The sequence below is a fragment of the Phoxinus phoxinus genome (assembly GCF_949152265.1).
Source record: "Phoxinus phoxinus genome assembly, chromosome: 16".
Taxonomy (NCBI): Eukaryota; Metazoa; Chordata; class Actinopteri; order Cypriniformes; family Leuciscidae; genus Phoxinus; species Phoxinus phoxinus.
Genome location: NC_136891.1, coordinates 8,244,001 through 8,266,401, shown reverse-complemented (window position 1 = coordinate 8,266,401; position 22,401 = coordinate 8,244,001). Strand labels below are relative to the sequence as shown.

General features: G+C 39.5%; 2 protein-coding genes across 4 annotated transcripts in view; one reads left to right on the top strand and one right to left on the bottom strand.

Annotated features, from left to right (window-relative positions):
- The window catches only part of msraa (methionine sulfoxide reductase Aa), a gene marked incomplete at its 5' end in the record, with an annotated part of 73,326 nt that extends 69,123 nt beyond the window's left edge, over positions 1-4,203 (top strand). The window contains one exon of one of the 2 annotated variants that reach the window (XM_079584246.1): positions 3,749-4,203. In XM_079584246.1, the coding sequence (XP_079440372.1) occupies positions 3,749-3,919 (171 nt within the window). In that variant the 3' untranslated portion in view covers positions 3,920-4,203. The remainder of the gene's footprint in view (positions 1-3,748) is intronic. The other variant, XM_079584245.1, reaches the window with a different exon arrangement.
- Positions 4,204-7,062: 2,859 nt separating this feature from the next.
- rcan2 (regulator of calcineurin 2) overlaps positions 7,063-22,401 on the bottom strand; it is a 70,856-nt gene continuing 55,517 nt past the window's right edge. The window contains exons 3-5 of one of the 2 annotated variants that reach the window (XM_079583521.1): positions 20,750-20,923; positions 20,082-20,253; positions 7,063-9,667 (exon numbers count right to left, since the gene is read on the bottom strand). In XM_079583521.1, coding sequence (XP_079439647.1) covers positions 9,513-9,667; positions 20,082-20,253; positions 20,750-20,923 — 501 coding nt within the window. In that variant the 3' untranslated portion in view covers positions 7,063-9,512. The remainder of the gene's footprint in view (positions 9,668-20,081; positions 20,254-20,749; positions 20,924-22,401) is intronic. The other variant, XM_079583522.1, reaches the window with a different exon arrangement.

The window sequence follows — 22,401 nt, the reverse complement described above, 5'->3', positions numbered from 1 at the left end:
TTATAAAAAGACAGCGAGACAGAGAGAGAGATGATATGTCTGTACCTAGCTCCCGTCTCCTGCAGCTGCTCCTAACAGGTGCATAACTGCTTCTTGCCAGATGGTCAGCAAAAATGCGGTAGTTGGCAGGTTTCTTCACAGAATCTACCCTCGCTCTCACACAGGCACTGAGACGCAGAGATGGAGAGAAAGAGGTTAAAGAATGGGAAAGGTTGGTGACAGAAAAAGCGCTATAGCAAGCAAAACTCATTTTTCAAAAACCTTTTACTTGTTTTAAAACTATGTGAATGGCGCTTTCTCGGTGTGTAATTCTGCACTAAATCGTTTCAGGTGTCAGTGTCAAATTGAGAAAGGTAGAAAAAGCACACACACTTTTTTATATTTTGAACAAACTAACAAGGTTGAGAAAGGCAGGACTCAAGCAAGTTAGTTGTTTTACAAAGGTTAACTTAAAGGGTTAGTTCACCCAAAAATGAAAATTCTGTCAGTAGTTACTCACCCTCATGTTGTTCCAACCATGTAAGTCTTTCGTTCATCTTCGGATCACAAATTAAGATATTTTTGATGAAATCTGAAGGTAGTCTCACTCACTCCTCCATAGGCTTTCAGAGGGACCCAAACTCGACGGCCCAGAATAGTTATTAAAACATCTTTACAATAGTCCAAGTGACTACAGTGGCTCTGCATTAAGTTTATCATGCGACGTCAATACTTTATGTGCGGAAAAACAACAAAAATAACGACTTTATTCCACTATTCATTTCCTTTTCTCTGTGTCTCTAGTTGGTTCACATAGTGTTTTAGCGCAGCGCGTCTTGTGTTGTGCGTCACCACGCATTACACACATGACCAGCGTCGGCCAATAGTGAGTCTACGTGGTGACGTGCAACACAGACGCGCTGCGCTTAAACACTACGTGAACCAACTAGAGACACAGAGAAAATGAAATGAATAGTGGAATAAAGTCGTTATTTTTGTTGTTTTTCCGCACATAAAGTATTGACGTCGCATGATAAACTTAATGCAGAGCCACTGTAGTCACTTGGACTATTGTAACGATGTTTTAATAACTATTCTGGGCCGTCGAGTTTGGGTCCCTCTGAAAGCCTATGGAGGAGTGAGACTGCCTTCAGATTTCATAAAAAATATCTTAATTTGTGATCCGAAGATGAACGAAAGACTTACATGGTTGGAACAACATGAGGGTGAGTAACTACTGACAGAATTTTCATTTTTGTGTGAACTAACCCTTTAAGGGATGTTGTTGGGTACAATGCAAAGTGAAGCTTTGGTAAACGCTGGCAAAAAAGCATAATAAAACACTCACTGGCCACTTTATTTGGTACACCTGTTCAACTGATAATCAACGCAAATATCAAATCAGCCAGTCTTAAGGCATGTAGACATGGTCAAGACGATCTTCTGAAGTTCCAACTGAGCATCAGATTGGGGAAGAAATGTGATTTAAACGACTGAACATGGCATGGTTGTTGGTGCCGGGCGGGCTGGTCTAAGTATTTCAGGAACTACTGATCTACTGGGATTTTCACGAACAACCATCTCTGGGGTTTGCAGAGAATGGTCTGAAAGTAAGAAAATATCCAGTGAGTGGCAGATCTGTGGGTGAAAGTGTGCCTTGTTGATGCCAGAGGTCAGAGGAGAATGGCTAGGGCTGATAGAAAGGCAACAGTAACTCAAATAACCACTCGTTACAACCGAGGTCTGCAGAAGAGCATCTCTGAACGTAGAAGAGCTACAGCAGCAGAAGACACACCGGTGACACTCCTGTCAGCTGAGAACAGGAAACTGAGGCAACGATTCACACAGGCTCACCAAAATTGGACAAAAGAAAATTGCCTGGTCTGACGAGTCTCGATTTCTGCTGTGACATTCAGATGGTCGAGTCAGAATTTGGCGTAAACAACATGAAAGCATGGATCCATCCTGCCATGTATCAACAGTTCAGGCTGCTGGTGGTGTAATGGTGTGGCAGGACTTTTCTTGGCACACTTTGGGCCCCTTCGTACCAATTGAGCATTGAGTATTATTGCTGACCATGTCCATCCCTTTATGACCAGTGTTCACATCTTCTCATGGCTACTTCCAGCAGGATAACACGCCATGTCACAAAGCTCAGATCACCTTAAACTGGTTTCCTCAACATGCCAGTGAGTTCACTATACTCAAATGGCCTCCACAGTCACCAAATATCAATCCAGTTGAGCACTTTTGGGATGTGCTGGAGCAGGAGATTCACATCATGGATATACAGCCGTCAAATCTACGGCAACTGCGTGATGCTATCATGTCAATATGGACCAAAATCTCTGAGGAATGTTTTCAGCTCCTTGAATCTAAGCCACAAAGAATTAAGGCAGTTTTGAAGGCAAAGGGGGGTCCAACACACAAACAATTACAAATTAGGGCTGGTAAAAGATTAATCACGATTAATCACATCCAAAATAAAAGTCTGTATTTGCATAATATATGTGCGTGTACTGTGTATAATTATTTATATATAAAAACACACACAATCATGTATATATTTAAGAAAAATTGGTTATATTTACATATAACATATTTATATATAATATAAATTATATAAATGTATATACGGTATATAAATGCAAATATTTCTTAAATATATACATGAATGTGTGTGTATTTATACATAATAATTATACACAGTACACACACATATATTATGCAAACACAAGTCTATTTTGGATGTGATTAATCGTGATTAATCTTTTGACAGCCATATTACAAATACATGTTATTTTTATTAATTAAATCATAAATACTTTTATTAAATCATTATTTATTACATAAATTATTAAATGTATTACATAAATTACATTTACATAATGTAACTGCAATCAGATTTTAGCATCTGTCTACTTATTTTCAGATGTCGAACTGTCTTCTGGTAAAAGGTGGGTTGTAGAAAGGTAATGGGATGCCGTGATCTCTTAGTTTCACAAACACCACAATGCCCAACTCTCATCAACCCCAAACAATCCAGCTCTCACCGAGAGAGAGAAAGACTAAATCAATATGAACACCATGCACCAGTCGTGTGTGGATGCTGCAGGGATCATTGGGAGTGTGTGCTTGGCCTCAGGCATTAGGAGTGCAGGGTACTCATCCTTCCCATAATCCTCCTAACGGACTACTCTGAACATCTGGAATGAGAAGTGAACATCTGCCCGTCCCTATAAATTTAGAAATCCCCATTACTCCCCTTTTCTGTCTCTCACTAAATGAATGCTGTACTGCTTCACAAAGGACGTGGGCCTGGTAAAGAACACCAGGATGGTTAAACATCACAGAGCAATATAGCAAATCCTAACAGATATTATTTATTAATACATTTGAATGAATATTAATAAATTATGTATGTACTACCGTTCAGAAGTTTGTACCTCAAGTTTCTTATGCTCCAAGGCTGCATTTATTTGATCAGATTATGTGGTGATTAGAAAGGTCCAAAGCATTTAATTGAAACGGAAATCTTGTGTAACATGTATTTACTGTCACTTTTGACACAATTGAATGTGCCCTTGCTGAATTAAAGTATTAATTTATTTAAAAAAATCTCAGACCCCAAACTTTTCCACAGCACTGTAATACATATATAAGAAAATCTTAAAGATCAGGCAAAAAAAGAAACACAGATCTCATCAGGTTAAATGCTCAAACGCTCACTGTATACAGTATTCATCATAAATGGGCTTTCTGTTGACAGGTGCTGACTGAAGAGGGTTTCGGAGCCATCACTACAGAAATATCAATGACCAAGGAGTTCTACTATGCAGAAGACTATCACCAGCAGTACCTCAGCAAGAACCCCAATGGCTACTGCGGGCTGGGCGGCACTGGGGTCTCCTGCCCAATAGGGCTGAAGAGTAAAAATTAATAGCCTTTTCCTGTCCTGTGATTGGACAAATGTATATTAACATGCCTTAACTGAAGCAATCACTGCTGTAATACCCAGGCCTATACCTCATTGTTGGATATAAATTAAAAAAATATTATAATGCTTTTTGTATATGTGTGTGTGTGTGTCTGTGATCATTGCATTTGATTACAAAACCAAGTGACATTTTCTATCTAGAAGAGGAAGACACATTCTTGTTTACGACAGGCAGGATTGCGTGTTCACGTTTGTGTGCTTGTTCTAGATCCATCTGTCTATTCCATTCGCATACATATCTATTCATCCCTCCATCTGTCCGCTACCTATGTGTTTCCTTCTATCCCAGCAGCACAAACAAGCGCTCTCGTCCCTCTCTAAAAGTGTCACCACATATTTCATCTCCTCAATTAAGGCTCGACTGCAATCCCACACAAACAAACACAGCCTCTTGCATCCACACAGCGGAATCTGTGTATGTTTTACAGGGAACACTGCAAAAAAAAAACCGGGCCCTTTGGTTTTCATGCACAATTGTTTGTGCCATCAACAATGTAGCTCTCCTAATGAGAAGAGCGCTAAGAATTGTTTATTTATTAACAACAGTAAGTCTGTTAAAACCTGGCCCAATTATGATTTTAATATCAACGAATTTTCTGTTGATTTTTCACGGGTGTTTTAAAATGGAGTGCTGCGGATAATGTATTTTTGAAGGCCAAAACTCGGAAACAAGTTAGCATTTTTTAAAATGTTTGGTTAAATGCCTGAAATAAAGTCTGCGGTGAAAACAAGCGCAAAATATTTTCACATTTTATTCTACAGCATAAGTAATAGGTGCATCAGTAATACCCCCTTATATATATATATATATATATATATATATATATTAAAGCTTTTACTAAATGGGACTACAAAAGTTGTCAGGCCATTAAAACGTCCGAACAGGAAAATTCATCTACTCACTAATCCGCTTTTACATCCTCATTGTGTTTATAATCACACTCTTGAAAATGATTCCCACGACCGTGGTGTAGTTCATTTATAGCCTATGTTTAGCTTTTTACTTCTGCTGATAGTTTAGGCTTCAAAACTCATTAAAGTTTATTGAAAATTTTCATTTGTGAATAAAATATAAAAAAAATTAACAAAAGATCATAACCTTTTGTTGGTCACAGCTTATATTCTGCAAAAATCTAAAAAGCCAAATGGAAAAATCCTATTGAGTTCTTGTGACTGAGATGCAGGTTTCTGGGTTGGCCTACAAAAATACATCATTACTGCAGCACAGTGTGTTGTGTTTTGAAGGACTCAAGTGAGTTGAAGGAAATGTCTGTAAACAAAGGTATGGCTACTGGTAATTTTCAGGCAGTCTGTCATATGATAGCCTACTGTTTACCTAATATCCCCCCAAAAGGTTCAATACAGCTTAGATGTAAAAATAAAATGAGAGAAAGCTAAACTCGTTGGAAATTGCATTAGGCCTATTAGAAGTATATAGCCTACAGTGAATGTGATATTCTACGCGAGTCAAAGACACTATTCCTTCAGTGTTCACAACAAAAATATGTGTTTGAGAAAGCAATTGGTGTTTACGGAGGGTCTCTGGTGTGGTTTTGGCTAATCCTCTGAGCAGGTGGCGACCGCTCCATGCACCTATTCCTGTGCCACACTCGGAGGGTCTCTCTGGGCAAGGCTGGCACTGGTGCTCAGGAACCTGGCCTGGCACAGATTCCTACAGGCTGCTTTCAGCAATGCTGTGAAACAAGGACACTTGGTGACGCACTGACTTTGGCCCTGGAACCTGGGACTGGAACGCACACACTCTGTTTACTTGGATTAGCGAAGTGACCGGGAGGGTCACAAAAGATTGTCACTTAAAAAGTTTAAGGCGGCAAGCCGCAAGCATAATTGACATACATTGACATACAAAGGACATCATATTTAAATCAGATCGATCTCCCCTTTATTACAGCATATTGTTAATGACAAAATAATGAATGTGAAATTTTGTAGAAATTTAGTTTTAAAATGTTCATTAACAGTCTGTTTTCTCTTACCTTTGAGTAGTTATCAGTAACAGATGGTAAGACTGCCATCTTCCGGTGGATAGTGAAATTGCATTTGCGGGCAGTCTTAATAAAAAAAAAAAAGGGTCATATGATGATTGGCTAGAAGTTTAATTATATTATTGAGTTGGTGCTTTCTTTTTCTTTTCACATCCTGATAGCAATCAATATCGAAGTGGTCTAAATATATATATATATAAAAAGTAGGCCTATAGCCCTATCTATCTTCGGTGGAAGTTGCAGGACCAAATTTTTTTCGTTCTATCCGATAGGATGTCCTACCCATATAGACATAATACATTATGTATTTATTATGTCTATGGTCCTACCCATAGATATACATAATACAAATGTCCTACCAGCCTGTCAACGTATTTCCATACTTCTGCGCACACTGCTCGCGCAAACATCACACGTCATCAGCGCGTTCCGTGAGGACACTGTTTGGCTTTTTTGAGCTGTATTGGTCTATCTATGGTGTTCGATCGATCTATCTATCTATCTATCTATCTATCTATCTATCTATCTATCTATCTATCTATCTATCTATCTATCTATCTATCTATCTATCTATCTATCTATCCATCCATCCATCCATCCATCCATCCATCCATCTATCTATCCATCTATCTATCTATCAATCGCTCTATCTATCTATCTATCTATCTATCTATCTATCTATCTATCTATCTATCTATCAATCGCTCAATCTATCTATCAATCCATCCATCCATCCATCTATCTATCTATCGCTCTATCAATCGCTCAATCTATCTATCTATCTATCTATCTATCTATCTATCTATCTATCTATCTATCTATCTATCTATCTATCTATCTATCTATCTATCTATCTATCCATCCATCCATCCATATCTATCCATCTATCTATCTATCAATCGCTCTATCTATCTATCTATCTATCTATCTATCAATCGCTCAATCTATCTATCAATCCATCCATCCATCCATCCATCTATCTATCTATCTATCGCTCAATCTATCAATCGCTCAATCTATCAATCGCTCAATCTATCTATCTATCTATCTATCTATCTATCTATCTATCTATCTATCTATCTATCTATCGTACAGTATAGTAGTCATCAAAATTCACACCCGAGTTTTAAAACCAAACTTTTTTTTTAATACTAACAAAGAATCATCTCAACTACTTGTACATGGCTACCATGAATATTTGTACAAAAATGCAGTAAAAATATTGATTAATATATACAGATATGTCTCCTCAGTGTCGGCAGGCAGGACGCACATGTAGATGACAAGAACACCAATGGTCTTGCACGAGTATACACAATACAGATATTGTTCTCCAACATCAGTGACACTAACTCCAGATCAAAGACTTTAAGAACAGAGATATTAATCATGTCTTCAGGAGTACATGAAAAATCAAAAGGAAATACAGTTACTGAATGATACCGTGTACAGTCATGTGAATAAGAAAGTGCAATACAGAACAATACAAAAATCTTAAATTACATGACAGTAAGGAAGGCTGGCAGCATGAGAGACTGCGATAGATTTTTGTCGATTGTGAGAAGAGAATATGGGAAGAGCTGATTGGCCAAGCAGGCAATAATGAATTGGAAGGGAAAGTCCAAGGCAGTGGACCGTTGGTATCGGTTTTGTTATATTGCTCTCGCTCCATTCGTTTACACATTTATCGTATTGACGTGTTCTGATCCCATGCCTCGTATTTTCAGAGAAGCGGACCAGAGTGTGCACTGCTAACCTTGTGAGCGCTAAATCAAATAAGGCTTGAGGTTACGGTAGCATATGGAAACATCTGTGTCACAATGCAGACGGCGATGTCAAAAGAGAGCAGTAAGAACCCTGTTTCCAGAACAGCGAAGGAGTCACTGCTTCAACGGGATGGGGCTTATTACTTCTACATTCTTTTAGGCTAATGGACACAGACAGACAGCGTTTGGACCAAGGAACAATCCAATTCAACAGGAAAGATGGTATTATGAAAGCTGTGGCTACCCTTAACAAGTCGTGAACACTGAACAACAGATGTTTGAGCCTGATAACCTTCTTAAATGTACAACACACTCGTACAATAATACTTCAGCGTAGGGTGTCAGTCAAGTATCACAGTAATGACACATCACAGTGTTGATATACTGTCCGGGATGGGTGTCATTTATAGTCTTGGAAGAAATAATATAACCTTAACTAACTAATGCTTTTTTTTGTGGTGCGTTTGCCGACTACTCGGGGTTGTATAGCGCCTTTTGCGACTCAAATCTACGGATATGGTTTGTGCATGCCTTCATGTACTATGGATACATAAATCAGTTGTTGGTTTTTTGTTAAATAATCCGTTTATGAGTTAAGCACACCAAAAAGATATTGAATAGGATAAGAAAGGTCGGCATCACCCTCATAACAATAGCTTTTTGTTACACACTGTGTAATAGCACTTGGAAGATCTGTCTCAACAGCATCATACATGATTTCTTTGAAATGATTAGAAATGAACTGGGACAAAGTCTCACAAACTACGAGGAAATCTATGGTTTTGGACAACTACGATAAATTCTAGAAACGAGTAACCATGCATATTACAGACTTCATTAAAATGACATCTGATTAGCCATTGATGCCATCAAAACTGTAATGGGAGCTATTGGGGAAAAAAAGTTCTTTAAGGTTTCCGTCTTACAAGGGGCGTTGGGGACCAAGCACGACACACACAAAAAAAAGATTCATATTGAGGGAGCAACTCATAGTTTCCATTGAAAGGTGCATGGTATGAACAAAATTTCAGCTTATTGTTCAGAATAGCATCGTTTTTCTGTAAGAACACTGTCGGCGAGACATGTAGACAATTATACATAGCGGGAAATAAAAACGTATATTTTGCTACCAGAACATGCACTGGCCTGAAGGGAACTATTCCTGCAGTCTGCACTTTTTGCTATGCACACGTGAACCGTTTACCATTCTAGGATTATTCGACAGAAATTTGTTAGGCAAGATATATTTTTAAGGGTGCCACATGCAGCGCTGGTGTTTAGCCACATTTAGTGGCTTGCATGCCCTTATGAAGAACATACTATTATTAATGGCTTGCTGGGTACAAATGATACATATTTGCTGTGCAAGAGCAAAGCCAAATGGCCAGCTATTAGCCAATAGGCACATCTGACACCATCATGTGCCACAGTCCAGTAGCCAATCAGAGACGTAGGTGAGAGCAGGGACAGGTACATGCTGCCTCTAACTGGTGATCAGATGACATTACAACAGAGTCAGATTGGGAAAGAGGGACAGAGAGCGGCCATATTGAACACAGAGTATTGCCAACATAAAAAAAAAAAAAAACTTGTGACAGCACATTGAGGATTGTATACATGTGTGTGCTGAACGAGAAACACAGATCAGAGTCCCTCAGACCCTGGTTGTGTGTTTAACAAGGTTCTGAAGGAGGGTGGCCGAGATCCTGTGATGGAGATGGTGGAGGGCTCAAATCCTCCTGACTCTGTGTGGAGCTGTAGAGTTCAGTGTGAGACTGGCAGGTCTGGGCGCCGGGTCTGGATGATTTTTGGTTTAGGGTTGATCTTTGATTCCTCCTCCTCCTCCGTGTCACTGTCGCAGACGTGGACCACCACGCTGGGCGTAGACTCCGTGCCTGCATGCAGCTCAAACTTCTCACCTGTGTGTGTAGAAGAGAAGAATCTGTCAGCTTGAGAGTTTCTGAACTGGCTCATATATCGAATACTTGTAACATTTGTTACACCCTCAGGTTGTTCCAAACCTGCATACATATCTTTGTTCTGTTGAACAAAGAAAGATATTTTGAAGAATGTGGGAAACTGAAAAGTTTTGGGGCACCATTGACTTCCATAGTATTTATGTTCCTACTATAGGAGTCAATGGTGCCCCAAAGTGGCCTGGTGGCCTGTGTTCAGCAGAACAAAGAAATGTATACAGGTTTGGAACAACATTAAGGTGAGTAAATGATGACAGCATTTTCATTTTTGCTTGAACTATCCCTTTAAGAGAGAAAGGTTTAATTTTGTGTGTTTTTAACTTGCACGTAAGATTTGATTAATACACCAAACCTTTGAATGGTATTGTAGGTACAGGTGAAACTCGGAAAATTAGAATATCGTGCAAAAGTTGGCTTTCTATGGCTTACAGCTTATGAAAACCCCAAATTCAATGAAATCAATAAAAAAAAGGATTTTACATACAGAAATGTCGGCCCACTGAAAAGTATAATCATGCATATGTATGGCCCTTTTGCATTAATTACTGCCTCAATGCGGCGAAATAAATAAAAATAAAATAAAAAACCTTTGCACGATATTCAAATTTTTTCCAGTTTTACCTGTATTGTTTATTATTATTATTTGGTGTTTAAATGGAAATTATTACATTTAATTGGTGGAAAAAGAAGATTTTAAATATAATTTTTGCATTAAATTTTTTTTTAAACAAAATGTTCTTATTTTTATAAAAAAAAAAAAGAAATTAAATACAGATCTTTATCTAACATTGTCAAGTTTTTTTTTGTCTTTACCGAGCACTAACTTGATACTGTAGCAATAATAAAAATAAAAATAAAGTTTTTGTACATATAATGCATTCCATGCAACATCCAACTTGGATCCCTGGTTTCACCTTGGTGAGGGTATATGATGTCACATGTTAATAGTTAATGGTAAACAACCACTTTTAAGCAAATACAATGCATTAATAAGTCAAATGTACTTCTGTCTGGTTTAAAAAACTGTCCAGCAAACATTTGCAGAGAGAGATGTGCATTTTTACTTGGTCAAAACACATGCTAGCATCATTGCTAATCTGTCTGCAATATAAAGTGAATTTCCCACTTCAGACTCCTGAATGGAATGCATATTTACCCCGCAATACTAACAATGAGACCTAGAGGGCGCTCTCCCTCTCCGGATCTCAATGTGAGCATAGCGAGGATATTTTAGGCTGGCTTTAACTGCGGTTTTGCCAGAGAATACCAGCAATGATACATAGCATTACACGCATTAAACATACACCGAATGCACTGGGGGACAGTGTTCTATATCCAATGCTAAAAATCCTTAACACTACCAGAATGAGATCTGTTCACTTAGAAATCTCCAGAGCCCGTCAGTCAGAGCAGTCTGGAGGGGTTTCCACACTTCAGGTAATTAAAACTACAACCGCACACATTCACAAGAGATAAGCAGCTTTTCTGCATCTCTCCATCCCAGTTGCACGACGGCTGGATGAGGGTCAATATTTGAAATGTGTTAGACGAATTCACTCTTTTTGTGTTTGTTTGCCACGATAGAACAGAACAGGGAGCTAAATCAAAGTTTACAACTGTGCCTTTGGGCGGCATGTGTGTGCAGTGCATTGTGGTCACCAGAGATCCAGCACACTCTAAAGACCCTCTTATCTTATGCTTTTCTAGAAGTCTGGCTTACACAGTCTTTCTTCCCCTTGTGTTTTTATCCTGTGCGCTCGTATGCACGCAAACAAACGTGAACTGCATCCAAAAAGTTTGAATCTTCTCACTATTTTGACCTAATTCCTCTATCAGTTACGCATCTTATGTTTTATTCATACAAAACGCACCCGTTCAAACAATTCCTCAGCTATGTTCCTACAAATTTACAATCCCTCGCATTCCTCTTCTCCTGCACAGCCTCCCGAGGGCTCAGCTTCTCTCAGAAACCTGGGCATGACGTCAATGCTGCATATTGACGTCAAGGGTCAGACAGTCGAAGACAGAAAGAGCAAGCAATCAAGCTGGTTACCGCAGAGATGAAACTTTAAAGGCTTCGTAGACCGTTCGAATCCCTACAAGGGGATCAAAACATACGGTTGTTCGGTGTTTGTGGTGATGTTACTTCGCAGGAAGAGCTGCTAAAAACGAGTCTTTATTAAATCAGCAGTGATTTCTTTGGCATGCGGAGCACATCTCTCTCCAGCTCTATCCTCCGCCACTCATCAAGAGCTGTGTGTGTGTGTGCGTGTATGACAGGCGCGCACCGCTGAGAAGAGAGAGGTGGTGAGCGAGTGTGGCTGCAGAAAGGCCAGATGGATTTCGTCTGGTTAGTATAGGTTCAGTGGGCCGACACAGGGTATTTTTAGAGCATTCTTTGGAAAGAGGGGCAAAACAGTTCACTTCCGCTCATCCTTTTAAAGTCCTCCTCTCCGAAAACACAAATGACAATTTCTGCATTCCTAAGCAACCGTCCTAAAAATAAACCCCCTCTTCTGATTGAAAAAAATTAACCCTTTATATAGCGAGAACCTCGTAGAAGCAGGAGCGTACAAGGAAACCGAACCAATCTGATAATCCCAGCTGCAGACTGAATAACAGCCCGTGAATGGATAATGACTCGTGCAAATTGCTGCGTATTTGGTGTCAGCCATCTGCCAGCGTGATTGAAAATACCCTCAGATAAATAGTCAAAAGCGAGGAGCCATGCTGTAGCGTACTTTGATCCATTGACATTATGCCTGTTTCGAACCTCTACAGTGGCAGTATAACCTTAAAGCAACACTAAAGAACTTTTCCTCTTCGGTCGCCCTACAGGTCGGAAGCGGGATTGTCCATTACCGCTGTCGTGAATAATTTAGCCTACCGCAGCTACTGTCGCACACACGCTCGCTGTTTATCCAGCACCGGCTTTGGAATGAACAACGTCCACAGACAAGGTAGAGTATGTTGCATGATTTCATGAAAGTATGATGTATTGCGACATCAGAAACGAAGAAAAACTAAATAATGACTATTGTAACGCTTGACGTAAAGCAAGTCAAATTTGTAAAGTTTTTCTTATTCGAACTACAGAAACGCTACCCGATCTGGCAGACTTGCATAGTGCGGTTGTAGCAGATATAGGGCCGCAGAGCGAATCCAGAAGTGCCTTTCAATCTTGTTACGACTTGATGAACCACTGATACGATTTTGGAAACATTATTTTAAGGTAAAAAAAAATTCTTTAGTGTTGCTTTAAGAGTTCTGGTTAGTCCGCTTGGGTTTCCGCATGGATTGATCAGCAGTATCAGGAAAAAAGTGCACAAACTGCACCTTTAGATTTTCACAGTGGCAGAACCCTCAGATGCATAGTGTGTGTTCTCGGGGTGCAATCAGTGTGTTCCTGACACCATTTTCATGCGTTCAGGTTTCTGTCACTGTCTCAAAAACTTACATTGCTCAGAACTGAAACAAATTGTGTATGTCGATGTCTGTTATTTTTAGGGGACCGTTGGACCCCTGGTCCTCATTTTGAAGAAACGATTGAGCATGACAGTTCTTAACGCATTCATGCTAATAAATATGCCACATAGTTTGAGATCTGAATCCAGTACAAATCTAAAGCATAGGCTCTCAAAGCCTCAGATCAGGTTCATAGGTGTTCATTTGAAAAGTGCTTGTGCTTTGTGTAGCTATAAGAACCCTCTCTGGGCCCTGCACACCCCACATGCTTGGCTCCAGGTCTGTTATCTAAGCGTCCACAGATGCAGCAGGAATATTTCATTAAGTGCCTTTGCTTTCTCAGGGTGAAGCGGCTGGGTATGCGCCTTGTAAACAGAGCAGGGAACAACAAAAGCCTTTTGCTTTAATGAGCTGGAGTGTGCGTGTATTGTTGTACTGTACAGTTTCAGTGCGGGCCATGTGGAAACACAGCCTCTCAGACACAAACCTGTGTATGGAAACACACGCTTAACAATGGAAAAAAAAGCTTCCTTCCACAACAACCACAATCATTATTGCCATCCGACAGCAGTCTAACACAGTCAAGGTGCCTGGGCTGAATGGGCTGTTTGTTTAGCTTGCCACATGGTTCCACTTGAGTGCTGTGGATTGCTCACTAGTTTGTACCGTCTCCTCTGTTCCCTAATTGCCTTCAATTGCTATTAACATGCGCCGGCTTTGTGACTGAAGCCCATCACAGGCGGACAAGGTCAAAACTTTGAGGGAGTGAAACGTCACTGAAGCGGCAAAACAGATCTCAGTCAATGTTACGTATTAATATTGAAATTAGGACTGGCCCATGTATTGAACACTCATGAAATATTTGTGAAGATTTTGCTGGCAAAATCAACTTCACTTTTTTAACTTTAGTTAGTGTGTCATGTTGCTGTGTGAGCATAAAAAACATCTGCAAAGTTACGAAGCTCAAAGTTCAAAGCAAAGGGAGATATTTGCTTTTAAAGAAATAATTTTAAGGACTACAACAAACGGCTGGTAGGGACTACACGACATTCCTCCAGGGTTAGTGACATCACCAACCCTAAAATTTACATAAACCCAGCCCCCAGGAACGCTATTTATAGATTATCATGACAGAATGAGAATATGCCAATCAATGACTAGAGGACAACTACACATAAGATACATAAATTCACCAACTAACCAATCAGAAATGTCCTGTTGCTTCTACATGTTGTCACTTATTCTGAAGTCTCTCCATCATTGTCTGACTCCGGTTTGAACATAAAAGGCTAAAAGTTGTTGAAATTTTCAGTACATGTCTCTGTGAGATAAAAGGACACAAGCTGTTGAAGCTCCGCCCTCTGTGCCGGGAGCAGCTGTTCATTTGCATTTAAAGGGACAGACACAAAAAACGGTGTGTTTTTGCTCACCCTCAAAAAGTGACAATTTTAACATGCTATATAAACATATCTGTGGGGTATTTTGAGCTAAAACTTCACATACACAATCTGGGGACATCAAAGACTTATTTTACATCTTGTGAAAAGGGCATTACACGGTACCACCCCTTTAAATAAAGACTCCTTGTATTCATTTTGCAAGCATGCTTTATCTTGCGTCTCTGCTTTAAACTTCAGTAAGAAACAGTTAAGGATAAATATGTTTTAAAGATTTGTTCGAGTCATCAGTCAAAAATCTAGTCTCTAATAGTATATCAAAATATCTAGATAAATGTATCCCTTTTTTAGCCCTAGCTGAAATGGGTATTTGAACTGAATTATGCAATTCAGTCTGCCTTGCGCTTGTCTTTTCCCTTTGCACTGCATCTACTGTAGTAACATGGGCCTTGTTTCATGGTTCAATGCTGCTCTTTCTTCATTTAGACTTCTTTGTCAGGCAATTAAGTGGTAATCAATAACAATAATGTACTGTTCTCTAAATTCACACTTAATTGACATTAAATGTTGTAGACTTAAAGCAGAGGATTAGTTGTTAATTGTCAGAAGATGCCAGCTTGATCTCTGGAGTGTGATCTCCCGTCCTGTAATTCAGTTCAGATTGATTTTACGCAAGCATACGTGATGCGTTATCCTCAGACAACTTATATTTGACACTTCTTTCATTTGAAATGTGATGGTCTCTATCTATATTTATGTGTAGTTATTCATAAAAAAATTATTATTATTTTTTTTAGTTGTGGTATTTTGTCCTATGCATGTCCTATAAAACCTTTCCCTGCAAATGAAAGAGGTGGTTTCCATTAGCACAAAATCATCACAACCATAAGCATTTTATCGGCATTATGCAATAAGCAGAGATTAACACACAAAAAATATTCTTTTTAGGACCAGCCTGTGGCTTCTTTTCTCACCCTAAGCATGTGGAAACATTTCTGATTGGCTGACCTCAGAACAGGCTGTGAAACCACTAGAAAAGTGAAGCCGTTTCAATGTACCGCTCTGGGATTATGCAACTCTGAAAGACTCACTTACACAACCTCCCAGCAGCCATTGAGGGGATATGGCCACTTGATACAAATCTAGCACTGGTGTGTATGTTTATATATGTGAAGTAGTAAGCGTTGTATGTGTCACTGTGATGTAAAACAGTGTGATATGCATGCATTTTTCCATTGAGCATGTCGCTGTATGGCGAGCTAAATCAAGGTTTGGCTGGTTAGCATAAACAGTTAGCCCCTGCTTTTTCCATTAACATTGTCATTCAGATATAAATATATGTAAAATCTACACATATTTTATAGTAAATGTTTTATTACTTTTCTTTCACGGTTCATGAAAAATGAAAAATTGGTAATGTGAAAGCTGTCATGCGGACCGAGTTACCGAACCTGAGACTACCTGTCAGAGGGGGTCTGAGTTTGGTTTCACTGGAACCAAAGCCACTTGAAGGCAAGCCTGCAACCTTAGCCAAAAAAGGGTAACACCTGCTAATAAAACAAGAGACCTTTATTTTTTATTTTTTTATTAATGTCTCATTCATTTCTGTGGTATCTGCAAAAAGTGATTGACAGTCTCACAACTCAATGAAGAGGCTGTAATGTGATTGGTTATCAAGGCACACGTGATCACCATGGCTGCATCTGAAATCGCATATTTCCCTACTACTATAGTAGGCGAAAAACAGTATGTGACAAAAGAAGTGTGTCCGATTTCACATTACTGATAATAGAGGTGACATTCTGAAGTGTGCATTCGATGGACACTTTACTATCCCAAAAGGCCACGGGACGGGAGAGGATTTATGAATGGAAGTGAAGCGACATAACTGAAGCTCACATGATAATAGCAACATGGCGAACGTTGTATGTCCAGATTACATTCAAACTGCACACATATTATATAGAACATATTTTTTAGAAGTCGTTAAGTAATTATTCAAAATAAGTACCTCCTCAAGAGAGTATGCGATTTCAGACGCAGCCCATATCTGACTGGAACTGTGGCGCGATTCACGTGAATGTGAAAGCAACAAGGACTCGGGTTTGTAGGCCTACTTGTTTAGGAAATAAAGTAACCTGCGCAACGCATGCATTTTAGCCGATGACGACATCATTAGTTCAACAAAACACATAAAAGGATGACAATGGGGATGATTCACCTTGGATACGAGCGAGAGCGTGCAGTGAAATCACGTTTAGTGAGTGCAATCAGAGCGGCAAATGAATGGCTCACAATCTGCTGTCTCCTCAAAAGAGTGTTCACAAGCAACAGAAAGTCACCTTCATACAACGCACATACAGTAAACCCAAGTGTTGTTCACTCAGGTGCGCATAGCATTAGATAATAAAAAAACACAATGTATTGACATGCTTAATGTTTTCTATAATGCGGCGTGCACGTTTGTGATGATGTAAGATGGATGCAAGTGCAGGGTTCGATAGAATCAAGTTGAGTGTGAAACCAGACCAATGCTGAAGGAGGCACAGGAAACAATCGCAAAACTTACTAAAAGCTGAGACTCTCATTGTCCTACATCTCGTGTACCATCTGCATGTTAGCCTTGCATCTCACAGTGACTCATACTATCACAGCTGCACATTCTTTAAAGGCAGGGTAGGTGATTTCTTCCAGAAACATTTTTTGTCATGCAGGTTGATAGTCTCTTCATATCCTGAGAGCAATCATTAAATGAAGTGGTCTAAATGTATTTATATGTATATAGATATATTGTCTGTGGAAGGCGTAAGACCATAACATATTTGTACAATCATTGAATTCGGTCCGAATGCATGAATTGTTATGTGCTTTGAGACATGAGGTATAAACGCAGTCTCTCGACATCTCTTTTGTTTGCCCGCTGCTGTTTGCGTTCATGTTTTGAAGGAGCCGTGGCTTTGGAGACACTCTGAAGGGAGGATGGGATCTCATGCTTTCAAAGCTAGCTCGCTTTCGCTAGCCTCTCTGAAAATTGCCTACCTCTACCTTTAACAGCATGTAAAGTATTTGACTGCACTACAGAGTAAGCGTTGTAACACTGTGATAAGCTATGACTTATTTGTATGCACATCACATATAGCCACATTACATAAATACTATAGGTTAAAACATCAGTTATACTTAAACACCCTCCGTAGTTATTTAGAAAGAGCCAGGCAGAGAGAGATTTAGAATTCAGCAGGATGTTTTCACAGGATTTTGAAATTGATCCCTTGGGGGTTTGATGGATGAGAGTCCATAATGCCAGGCCCTGTTGCATAATTCAAATGTTCCTACTCCATAATCCCCAAACGCCTTTTACACTGTCAGCTAAAAATAGACCAAACAAACAGAGGGTGGCATTCAAAATTGACCTGGTTCCATAAGCGATGTACTGCCAACCGGAGCTTTTAAGCCGTCATATACTCACGTGCTCTAAAGCCGTTTGGTTGCAAAACGGGGCAAGATGGACTGAATGTGCCGAGCAGCCGTTTAGATGCGAACACAAGACGACGATGCTCTAGCCAGGGAGGCAGATGGATCAGGCTGAGTGATATAATACTGACATATTTAGACGCATTACGAGAAACCGCATGGCACTAAAAAAAACGTCTCTCAGATGGATTGTTTAGTTTGAAACAGCTGTGAAAGTGACTGACAGTAACGATGTTGTGTTCTCGGCTTGATTTTTGGAAAGATCCAGTTCTGCAGATAAAGGGTGATGGCTGGGATTGTCTAGTATTACTGGAAATCTGCAGACAGCATAAATGCAGCCTGTGTCGTTTATACAAGGTTATTGACATGAGCCTGTTGATATGGATTTGATAGAAAGGAATGATATTCATGAGGCAAGAGTCAATGATAGTAAGAGCAAATCTGCAGAAAGCTCTCTCTCTGGTCTCTTCTGTCGTAGCGTCTTCTTGCTCTCTCTACACTACAAAAATCATATTGTTAATTAGCATTTTGACTTTTTTTGTAGTTAAAATTTCCTTGAAAAAATATATATACTTGAGAAGCAACAGCATTTTAAGATTTGTTTTCAAGTGTATTTTGCGTTACTGCTCTGGCGGATATTTTTTTTACATTTATATATGTAAACAAGTTAAAAAATATGGGAAACATCTGCCAGTGAATTGAGAAAAAAATACACTTATATATTCATGCTGGACTTCTCATTTAGTCCTTCAGAAAATTTGGAATGAACCGCTCAATTTATATGGAATAATTTTGCGATCTGTTTATGAACTTTTTGATGCGTCAAAGTAGTAGTTGCGTAGCTGTCTAGGGACAGAAAGCTCACAGATTTCATTAAAATATCTTCATTTGTGTCCTGAAGATGAACAAAAGTCTTACGGTTTTGAAACGACATGAGGGTGAGTAATTAATGACAGAACTTACATTTTTGGGCCTTTTTTAAAAGTCTTAATGTACCATACACTAGCCAAAATTATATGTCCTACTTTACAATAATTAATCCATTAGGTTTCATGAGCTTACAATGAACAGCAATATTTCACATTATTCATTAATCAAGCGTAGTTAATTCCTCTGTATTGTTCCTTGTTAATTCACGTTTATGCGCAAAATATGAATGTTAATTTATACGACTTAAAATGTAAAGAAATGTATATGTAGAAAATAACATGAACTAAGATTAATAAATGCTTTAAAAAATATATCATAGTACCACCGCAGTGTTTTTTGTATAAGTAAAGTAGTGGTGGACAATGGAACGACAAAGGACAAAGATGATTTTAGGTAACCTAACAGAGTAACATAACGTTATGGAAGAACAGTATCCATTTGTAATTTAATACACGATGCTATAAAAAATCCACAGAAAAGTCATGATAGCTCGCTAATTGGGAACTGGAGATACACAGTAACAGGAAAGAGACACTGAAAAAGGTCACCCAGAGGTGCTTCATAATGTGCTTATTTACTCCGAGATGGCTGAGCTGTTCCCAGGAGAGCAAGGGCACTCACAGGCCCACTGTGTGGAAGTGTGTGTGGTCCATACCAAACACAGCCCCCTGTCTGCACTGTCAAACACCCAGATAAACAGAAGCAACTATACGGCAGCTTTAATCAAAACACATTACAGCTCCACAAGCACTGACTACGGTAACTGCTCATCAGGGCACAGTGGGAGTCGCACACACACGCACACACACACCCTTGAAGGTCGGCTAAAGAACGCGCATCGATTAGGAGCAGGATAGTGGACGTACAGTAATCACCTGCACTGCAGTGAAGGGGACAATTTAAGACAACGGATAACCGAGTGAGTAATGGATGTGCTTGATTTGAGAGGATAAGGATTTATAGCATGCGACGTGATATATCAGCACGCAAGGCTGAACTTAAGAGTTCAGGTGTAGACCTTTCATACTAGCACATGATGCACAGAGATAATGATGCCTTGAAACAAAGATTGAAAGCGAGTTGTGACTGACCTGGGCCAAGCTTGGCAACTGCATACAGCAGGTCGTAGTTAATAACCGGTGTGGTCTCGTCAATCTGTTGCCAGCCGACTGGAGGGGAGCCAGGAGGGGAGATGAGGAACTGTTTCGAAGGCTGGGGAGGAGCCAGGTGCAAATTGTCTCCTTCGGATGCTGGTTTCTGCACCTGAGAGCCAGAGAGTGTGTTAGTCCAGTCAGGATTCAGTCGTGACTGGAACACTTGATGGAGAGATCTAACCAGATGTTTCTCAAGTAGCTATTCACAAATATGTGCTGTATGTTTCGCATCTGAGAACATTATGCAAGAACATCATTCAATAAAGATTTGGCAAAATTGAACAAGGGCCACACTCCACATAACATCCAATCAATGAATCAATGAATCAATGAATCAATCATCCAATCAATCAATCAACCAACCAATCAATCAATCTGTCTTTTTCTATTGTCCTATTTATCTATAAATGTTCAGACATGGCATTGTAAAAATTGGTATTGTCTTTTCTAGTATTGAGTTTGGTGGCACTAGTGGCGGAGAAATGACACACTATACTTTGCTTAATCAGCTCAGGCTTATGCAGAAAAAACATGATATCACTTGGCAAATGCTTAGTTTGTCTTTTGTGTTGTTGTGTTATATGTAACTAACTACCACTTCTCACCTGGGCAAAGTAGAGTTTGAGTTTCTTTCCTCTGAAAGGTGTCTCGTGCAGCTCTATTCTAGCGCTGGCTGCTGCTTTGGGGTTGCTGAAATTGATCCGTACACGTCGGAAGCTCTTAAACTGCTGGAACGTCACACCCTCATCGTACGCAAGGAAGAGCGCCTCGAACATTTCCTGAAAGACAAAAAAATAAACAAGGTGTATTAACAAGAGATGAATATTTCAATTCTGTCTACTGGCAAATGTCAAAACATGAATAATTCATGTCTTCACAGAGGACAGAGAAAGTTGAGCAGGAATGCTTCTTTACTGTGCCAGAAACAAGCAAGAGCCGTTCCACCAATATCAATCTTATCAGTGTCACGAGAGAATGATTGCGAATATTGTCAGCATATCACTGACAAGATGAACGTCATTGTATTCTTTATGAGACAGAGCAGTTTTTGGACTAGGCACGCCTCGCGAAACATCCAATCAGCTCAGCCAGAACTGGAGACTGTTGGAGAGACAGATTGGCTGAGTTATGACACTTTATATTAATTTCCTGGGCAGGAGAGGAACTGATGAAAGCAATTCTATCTGCAGCTCGTCTCTCAGTTCAATAATCAGTCCTGCTGGGCCTGAGCAACCTTCAGCACTCTCAGCCTAATGTGTTAAAGACAGGATTTTCCCAAATCAAATGTATTCTAACCTTCACCATGAGGACTTAAAGGGATAGTTGCCTTTAAAGGGATAGTTTAAAGCTTTTTAAATAGCTTACTAAATAAGTAAAAACACGCTGTTATGAAACTCCTTCAGGGTAGCATCTGAAACAGGATTGCTGGAATAGAAACACCTTAGAACGATTAGCATTTTCCAAAAGAACGCCATCAAATGTGCGCAGGCTATCACATTCCTGATTTGATTGTTCAGCTTAGCGAGGTATTTAATTGTATTATTTTCAGAGACCTGTTAAAATGGTAAATGTCTCAGTGTTGGGTTTGCTTTGCCTTTTAAAGGCATTGCACATAAGCAGTTGGAAGTGAGGCTAATGTGTACACCAAAAATAGGTATTCAACATGAAGCCCCTCAAATATGCCCAAAAGTTCTTATACCTAACATGGCATGGGGAAGTAAATATAAAACATAACGTGAGGCCCACGAGACATGCTTGATTTGTATCAAAAATGTATTTCAGGTAGAGATTGTGAAATCAGTATCACATAAAGTGTGGATGGTGTGATGTAAGTTAATATAATTGTAGAATTGAAGGTTTGTGACTAAAAAAGCTAAAGTTTCTGGTTTGATCCCTATATTGACAGTTAAGGGTCTCATACTTCCTGCTGGCTGAATCACACAACCCTTCGGGTGTGAATAGTTTATACTTACAACCCTGCATGCAAATCAAATTTCTTTTTAGTCTCGGGTAACCTGAGTTTGAGACTCCTGCTTGAAGGGATTGTTCTGTGATAAGTGTACAATTTGTTGCTTTTGATAAAAATGTCGTCTAAATGACTATTTACCATCAGTCACTAGAGACTCGGCTCAATTCTTCCCAACACGTAGAATCTAAACATGTCATTTTTAGCATCAGGGAATAGTGAATGTGCTCTATAAAAATGTCCAGAGACAGGGGAAGATGAAGGATTGGTATTCTCCTGCAGAAACAGATG